Source organism: Oryzias latipes, chromosome 2 (genome assembly GCF_053564925.1).
Source record: "Oryzias latipes strain Hd-rR chromosome 2, Olatipes_Hd-rR_3.1".
Taxonomy (NCBI): domain Eukaryota; kingdom Metazoa; phylum Chordata; class Actinopteri; order Beloniformes; family Adrianichthyidae; genus Oryzias; species Oryzias latipes.
Genome location: NC_136238.1, coordinates 15295788 through 15304558, shown reverse-complemented (window position 1 = coordinate 15304558; position 8771 = coordinate 15295788). Strand labels below are relative to the sequence as shown.

The window sequence follows — 8771 nt, the reverse complement described above, 5'->3', positions numbered from 1 at the left end:
GGAGGTACCGCAACCTCGAAGCGACGCATTTGACAGCAGATGGAAACCACCTGCATGGAATCTGTGGCAGTGTCGTGTCTTTGACTCCACAAAACAGACAACACTGAGTCAACACTTTTGAGACTGATTGCACAAGTCACACAAAACTACTGGCTTGCATCCTTGAGAGTACAGCAACTTTATTTAAATAGTTTGCTTTTACAAAAAAACAAAAAAAAAGAAGAGTACATCAGTTATACAGCTCATAAATATTTTACAATCATGTTCACATTTAAAATGATATTCTGGAGTGATAAAATGTCACTGTGTTTTATATTAAGTCATAAAGAGCAGTACAAGTAAGTCTGTAAAGAGCGTTTAGGCTGATTTGCCGCTGTCTGATGAGGCGTTAGAATCATCAATTGAGTGTTTACCAATCTTGAACAGAATTTCAAACCACAGGATAAAAAGCCTTTGACTTAGTCATAACTTTTGTTTTTAGCAGCATTTGACTGGAAGATCATGATAACCTTTGTAAGCAAACCACAACCACACATTAGAAACCGATTTCCTTTTTGTTGTGCGCTGGCGTTTTTCTCATTCAGCAACACAATGGGTCCACATGCAAACCAAAATTCAAAGTGGCGTGGGACACAAGGCACTTGAATTTACATAAAAACTAAGCGACCTTGCTCTACGTGGAGATAAAGAACCCAATGAACCCTGCGAGCAAGACAGCATCGGCCTACAAATTTGCTTGTGTGGTAGTGGTGAGGACCCTCCACATGGAAAAATAAACAGCGCGGGGCCTTTGCATACAATTTGTGTGCGAGTTGTGAGGGACAACCCATGGCACCATGGTTGTGAGTTTTTGAAGTTGTCAACTATTTGCACCATATAGGCGTACTCTGGCGCGCACAGTCCACATATACATTTACAAACAGCCAATGCAAAAAAGCATCTAAAGTGGTGACCATTTTGCTCTAGTTTTTTTTGCTGGTTTTAAAAACTACTGTTCCAATACAGGGAGTTGAAAGTAAAATAAGACCAAAGAAAAGTGCATAACATGACTCAAACTTTAAGGTGCCAAAGCCTACAGGGCTTGATTGATTTAAGTTTGTCTCACTTGACTTGCAAACCCTAAATTAGACAAGCAAAGGCAGACAAAGCGCAGCTGAGAGTTACGCCAAAGTTAAACTATTATTGAGGTTTCACTTGTAAAGTGGCAACTAATTAGCCAAAGATTGGATTTTCTCCAATTAACTTAAGGCGACTAGCCAAGAAATTACTTGTTCCAATTAGAAAATATTGTCTCTGTAGTGAATAAACAAAATATATGTATTTTGTACAGAATAAACAGAAAGAAATTATACATTTTGAGCGCGTTAACGCACATTTCGAAGACTCTTAGGCAAACCCTAACTCTTGCGAGCCAGTCTTTGCTTCGCTAAGCTAACCATTCGTTAGCTCTTACTTCATATAACCAAGTAAGGAGGTTTAAATGGTAGAACTAATGCTGCATAATAACACAAAATGAGCTTTTTTGAAATATGACATTGAGAAAGAATCAAAATAATGAATTAAAGATAATGTTCAAATGACTCAAAGTACTTTAAATCCCCGTTAGTCTGTCTAACATGATTATGGTCCCATTTCCTTTGAGCTATGCTTGTATTTACCCAACTACCCCTACTGTAACCTTTTGAAATATGTTTAAAATTTGACATAATATTGAAAAAAGGTATAAAAATTAGCCTTGTAAAATGACTCCAATTATCTGAAATTGTTGTTTAACATGATTATGGCCTCACTTCCTTTGATCTTCTTTTGTCATTTACCTGACAACTTTCATTGTCACAAGTTTCTTTTAAATAATGTATTTCAAATTTGAATTTAAAAGAATATTGCGTGTTAAAATTACTCCAATTACCTAAAACTTTTGTTAGCTTGCTTAAAAAGGAATATGGTAATATTTCCTTTGATCTTTTCTTTCCCCCTGACTTGACCACCTGTACTGTAACCTTTTGTTTATTTTAAATATAGTTTTTGAATTTTGACAGTAAAAAACACCATAAAAGATATAAAACGGAGGGGTTAAAATGACTACCGGTAAATTTATCAGTAATTACTGTTAGCTTGTTTAACATGAATATGGTTTCATTTCCTTTGATCTTTCATTTTAACTTACCTGACCACCTCTACTGTAGCTTGTTTTTTTTTAAATATTGTTTAAAATGTAACATAAAAAAATGATCAAAAAAGGTATAAAGCATAAGCATATTATAATGACCCTAAGTCCCTGAAATTTGTGTTTAATTGATATTTGTCCTATTTCCTTTGATTTTTTTTTCTAGTGTTAACTTGACCACCTTTAGATTAACCTTTTTCAAAACATAAATGTGTGTTCACACACACAAAAAAAGGACATTGGACATTAAAGGAATTAAAAGGTCAGCTGCCTTTTGGGGAAAATGAGCATTAAGGAACTTTTTCCACGTCAGAAATTAAACTTGAATGGCATTTTTTAGAAATATATCACTAAGAAATAAGAAATAATTTGAGCTGATACATGTAGCTAAAATTTCCTTAAGAAGTTAAACAAAAAAACAACACCTTATAGACAAGAGAACGAATTCAAAAACTGCATGTACTCCCTAAATTAAAGATCAATGAATTAACTGCAGCAAACAGAAACCATTTGTAAGTAGCCACATTTATAAATGTATTGTCTTAATTTTGTCTTGAGTAAATTTAGGTAATACACTTACATCTAATTTCATAAGACACAAAGAGACAAGGTCCTAGCTAACCTTAGGGTGGAGCCACAGTTTGGACTTGCGTGTGCAGATTTTAACTGCTTTAGTTTGGCCCCATAAAAAACAAGAATGAAAAAAGGCAATCCATTACACAATGTTGCCCCGCTGTATTAGCCTGATTGTCAAGTCAAAGTGTGCGAGCTTGATTGGCAGGATAAACTGGAACTCTAAAATCAGGTGGCTTTCATTCGTTCCCGTTGCTGTTGTTGTCGATTTCTCTGCACTGCAGTTCTCCGCCGGCGTTGTTGATGCTGGGGATTCTAACACCCATTGGGTCCACGCACCAGCAGATGCCCCTTTTCCGACCACGAGATGGTTTGCACTGCGAAAAAAATGCATGTTTGAGTGGAACTATTTGAATGTGGGCATGAATCCCAAGGCAAGACAATGGATCCAAACCTGTTTGCGTTTGAAGTAACCCTTCTTGTCACAATTGGGGACGTACAAGGAGAGAGCCAAGACCCGAGAGGTGTCCTTCATGCTACGAAGGAGGCTGTCTAGTCGTCGTCTGCAGGGCCCCTTTTGCAACAGGAAACAGTTATCAGAACTTAAGCAATGTACTGACAAGCTTTACAGCACAAAGGTCTAAAACTACGTTCACATCGCCCTCGGCAATGGACATTTGAGCTACCACTTTCTATGAAAAGTCTACGTAAACGTGTGTATATACCCGTTTCAGGATTCTGTATCCAAAACCTTCGCATTCACGTATTGCTACACAAGCTTCTACGACCATTTGGAGGCTCTACACCCACGCTCATCGTAACCATTGAATGAGCATTGAAAGGTTGAACTTTGACTAATCAGAGACTTAAGTTTGGTGGTGACATATGGATGCCGTCCCTTTCAATACATGGAAGTGGATCACAGAGGACAAATTCAATACTTTAACTCAAAGTCTTTCATATATTGGAATAGAGCTGTGAAAGACAAAGTGAAAGTTTTGCACCTCTTTTGACACTTAAAGCCTCTTCCGACTATCGGGTAACGACTGTCCGGTGTGAACACTATGGGCTAAAAGAGTTTTTGAACGCATGCTACGTGCCCAATGTGACTGTAGCACAAGAGATGAATCCCAGTTTGTTTGATCAAAACCAATTAAGGAATTGCTCAAACTAAATCTTTAGTTTGAGAAACGTAGTGTATCTCTGTATTACTTACAAACTCAGGCTCCAGTTTCTCCAGGCGAGGGGACGAGGGACTACGGTTACTGACGAGTCCCTGCCTGGCCAGTTGAGCCTTGCGGTCCTTGGCCTGCTTCATGGCTTGGACTTTCCGACTGCTGATATGGTCTCCGAATATGGGCACCTTGGTTTGCACAGACTCTGCGAGATGTCAGAGAGAGACCACTGTGGTTTGTAAAGACACATCGGAAGTACACGACATTACATCACTTTTACCTCCTAACCCCGTTAGCATTTGAGTTAGACCAAGAGATTCCTTGCAACCTAAATGAAAGCAGCTGAAGTGTAGAAGCAAATTCAGTAATACAGACAATTACAGTTATCAGAGTTTAAGCGCCGTTTTTCGTTGACTCGTTGGTAATTTGTACCGGAACTTTACAAATTACAGACCTGACAGGATTCAACTACTTCTGATCCCAATTCTTCCATGAAGCGTAAATGTCCAGAGGTGTAATATTAGTCTGGCTTCAAAGCATTTTTCCTTTTGTCGTAATGAGACAGGTCGAAATCAGCTGAAGTTAAGTCAAATGCCAAATGTCCAAACTAGAGGGTTTCACTAGACTGGCTAAATGCTTGTTTGGCACAGTTAGTGGCGACTGGCCAGTTTAGGACTGAACGTGTTGACATAAGAAACGACATAGGCCACATTTATGGGATGTTAGAATGCCAGTCTGAAGTATATGCAGACCAGGGCTTTAAAACTTTTATAGCAAGCAAGTGACCCAAATGAGATATTTAGTCTCACCCTGGCACCCGGGCCCATGAAAACATGCCATTACCACTGTCATGTGGCGAGCCGCAAAAACCAACTGCAGCCCCTTTCGGGGGACTTTTTTTTTTGCAGACGTTTTATTGTCTACGGATCTCCTTGGCAAATTTCGGGGTGCGCGAACCTCGCCCTTTCCACCCTTTTGGTTGCTGCGACCGCGGCGACTGTGCTTGAGCCCACAATGACTTGGCAGGGGCTTTCTTTTACCCAAAGCAATTTAGGCCGTTTAATTTACAGCGTCTAACTTGCATTAGCTGCTCATGTGTCCTAAGCCACATTTGGCCCACTTCCAGTGCTGCGTCACGGGCAGATTGCAAATTCGCCGTGTAAACCTTTGCTTTGGTAGACCTTTGCTTTATTACTAAATAATAAAGCAAAGGTCATGACCTCAACATTTAAAACCATCCAAGTCCCTGTCACAGCGGAGAAAGATGATGTCATCCATCGCCTCATCAAAAAAAAAAGCAAAAGAGAGTTTTCCAGTTTCCTGCTGACACAGATTTTTTTCTCTCTGCCCCCCCGCCAACTCTCCGGAAAAAGCTCCAATCAAGTCCTCACTTGTTAATCCTCGTGCTGCTTTAATCTGATCTTTCATATTTCCTTTTAAACTCTCTTTTCCTGCTGTTAGACAACACGAAAAACTGGCCCCAGGCTGGAATTAGCTCCTAAAAACTCTTTTCCACTTCCTTCTTGGCTTGGACCTTCCTCCTCCTCCTCCTCCTCCTCCTCCTCCCCCCATCTCCCCCCACCACTACCACCTCCTACCAACACATCTGGACGCATCTGCAGCATTCGAATCTCGAAAGCTTTTGAATGACAGCTCGCCGTGGCGCAACGCATGTGTGCACACATCACCGTGCGGTTTTCCCTTAATTCCTGCGCTGACAGCTCGCTCGGCGGGAGCTTAATGGAGGCGCTGGCTCTCGGGGCAGACAGATGGGAGATCAGTAACCCACGCTCGGCCCTCCTTTTTTTTGCTGAATCACTACTGCACGGCCCCAGATCTTCCTGCAGCGTTGAGTCGCAGAGAGCGCCGGGAAGGGAGGGGAGTGAAGGAAGAGATGAGGAGACCTTGCTAAAGAGGAGAAAGGAGGGAAGCGCTCGAAGGGGGAGATGATTGGAGTTTATTTAGACGTAATTATGCTCGAGCAGATCTGGAGAACAGGGGGGTTCTGGACAGAAAACAGAGATAAGTTAAAGGGAAACATCAAATTTCTTGCAGAGGAGCAAATGATGTAGATTTATTTCTAATAGATTTGCATGAAAAAAGTGCAAGTTTTTCCTCCTTTTTCATCTCTTTTTTTTGTTAACGTCCCTCATGCCAGGGTTACTTCGCCAAGAAATCAGTGGGTTTTGCTGGCTGGGGCCTGCTGAGAGATTATTTATGTTTCCATGGCGGCGCCACACCAACACTGAAACTCCAGCCTCGCAGGAAAGCGAAGCATCAGACAGACCGGAGAGCGCCGAATGTGGGAACGTTCGGGGATGAAGAATAGGCTGCAAAAAGATGAAGAGGGACGGCGGCCAGGAAAGGGAAAGAAGAGAAGAGGCAGTTTGGTGGGAGAGAATAGGGCAGACAAAAAAGAAAAAAGAAAGGCAGGTCGGATGGAGGGACAGGGGGGTGGAGGCACAGGTGGTGGACGTGGAAAAGTTAGAAGCAGGAGAAGAAAAAAAAAAACAATAAAAGGGGGCTAGGATGTGACTTTGCACCTCGAAGTCGGCCGACTGCAACAAAACTCAGATCCCGAAGTGCCAATCAGAGGAGCCAAGAAGGAGCCTTGCAGAGCAGCACCTGTAATCTTCTCCCTTGTTGCCCCTCAGGCTATAAGGGCCTCTCACGCAAAACCTATTGATTTACAGCTCGGAGCCCCCAGCCGGAGCTCTGGAGACTGACATGCCAGTTTGATCTGCCCCCGATTGTTGACAGAGGTCATGGGGGGTCGAGGCCTGTGGGGGGGCTTTTAAGACGTGTGCCTTTGATAATGAGAAGTGTCAGCATGGAATAAAGGAGTGACCTAGTTTTACAAATCAAAAACAATCTTTGAAAATATTTGATGTTCTGGAGCTGGGACAACAATATTTCCGAGTTGACATAATTAAAATAAAAAAGGTGCAACTTCCTAAAAATGTACATAAAAGTGATTAAAACACAATTGGTGGCTTAATTGATCCGCTCCAATTAACAGAAGTGCTCCTAATCTGTCATCTTCGTGCAGATTACTACCTTTTGACTGATGCATCTGCAGCAGCTTGTAGAGCTTCTCGTTCATGCACGTGCCGCGGCCGTGCAGGAGCGCGTGCAGCGGCTTCTCCTCGCCGTTTTTGGGCAGGCAGCGGAGCCCCTGCATGCACGGCCGGGTGTACACGCCGCACGCCTGGCCCTCCTCGAGCGCGCACGTCAGGCAGCAGCCGCAGCCGGGCTCCCTCACCAGCTGGCAGCCCTGGGGAGGCGGCGGGCACTTGGATATGGCTTTGGCGTCGCACTGCTCGCACGGCACGAAGGAGGAGGCGCAGCCGGGGACGCGCAGGAGCGGGAGCAGCAGGAGGGGGATGCACAGCAGCATGGCACTTTTCTCCCCCAAAAAATTTAAATAAAGAAGATAGAAAGAAATAGACTCTTAAACTTGTGGCGACTTATAAAGGTCCGAAAATCAGGGTTTTTTGCTGCATCCACAGGTGCCTTGCGCGCGCAGTCTCACCGCATCCGGCGCGTCAATCCCTGCGCTTCAACAAAGTCTCCAAAAAGAAAAAAATCTTCCGAAATGATCCAAACTGTGCGCTTGTTCTTCTGATTTTTCCCCCTTCTCCCCGTCTATCCTCCTTTGGATGCTCTGCTGCGCTCAAAACCCAGAGGTAAAAAAGAAAAAGAGGCTGCCTCTGCAGGTTCCCGAGAGCTGACTGTCTAATCTGCGGCTTTGCGCACGCCTTTTAAAAAAGAAACCGCCACAGGCGAAGCCTTTAACGATGTCAAACAGCGTTTGGAGAGGGGGGAGGCGCACTTGTCAAGTTGGTGCGTCGAGATGCTGATTTCACAGGGCGGGGGCTGGCGCGCCTCCAGATCCCAAGATGCTCCTGAAGGCGACTTTGTCTCTTCCACAACTAAGATATCTTCCATTTTTTTCAGCAAGGCCCTTCACGCACGAGAATGGATTAAAAATGCATTCAGTTGACTTTTTAACCTCCTACTTAGTCAAACTATTGCAGAAGATGGAATGAAAAACTTACAAAGCACTTATAGGCCCGATTTGTTTTCTTAAAAAAAAAAAAAAGAGAGCGCCTAATCCGGAGCTCCTTATTTATGGATTAATTCTGGTTGTCCTTAGTGATGTCGAAGCAATTTTGAGAGGTACATGGCACTTTGTCAAAGTGTTTGCCTGCGTGTTATTGTAAATACACAAACGCAGGTAACGTGTAACAGTGTTGGACTGCTTTACAAATAAAATTGGGGGTTAACGTAGTCACAGTATCGTTTTTTTGTTGTTGTTTTTTTTAGCAATATCAGCCTTTTTTGGAATTACACACCTCAAACAAGGTTGGGAGAAAGAGGGATTGTGAAGATGGTAGCACAGCTAATGTGTAGTTGTGTTGTGTTTTTATGCTTAGCAAGCCCTGTGACTTGAAGGTCGTGAGTTCAAATACAGCCCGAGTCATACCAAAGATTCTAAAAATGGGACCCAATGCTTCCCCGCTTGACAGTCAGTATGGAAGGGGTTGGATTGGGGGGTTAAACCACCAAATGGTTCCCGAGCCCGGCTGTGTCTGCAGCTCACCGCTCCCCCAGGGAATTGGTCAAATGTGGAAAACACATTCCACACACCTAGGTGTGTGACACATAATGGGACTTTAGCTTTAGTCTGTTTTTTTTAATTGTTGCGAAAAAGGTTGGGTTATATAGGTATTGCGAGTATGTCAATGCGGCTAATGTGTAGCAATGTTGTACGCGCTTCCAACAAGGTTGGGAGTTAGCGTAGACACAGTAACATTTGTTTTGGTGGTATCACTCTGTTTTTTCACATGTAGCAA

The 8771-nt window shown here is 43.0% G+C and overlaps 1 protein-coding gene across 1 annotated transcript; it reads right to left on the bottom strand.

Moving 5' to 3' along the window:
• Positions 1 to 162: 162 nt before the first annotated feature.
• Positions 163 to 7686, bottom strand: igfbp5a (insulin-like growth factor binding protein 5a). Its single transcript, XM_011483789.4, has 4 exons — positions 6973 to 7686; positions 3957 to 4120; positions 3195 to 3314; positions 163 to 3117 (listed from the first exon to the last, which is right to left on the bottom strand). The coding sequence occupies exons 1-4, from the start codon at positions 7310 to 7312 to the stop codon at positions 2980 to 2982; spliced, it is 762 nt and encodes a 253-aa protein (XP_011482091.1). The 5' UTR covers positions 7313 to 7686; the 3' UTR covers positions 163 to 2979.
• Positions 7687 to 8771: the final 1085 nt, after the last annotated feature.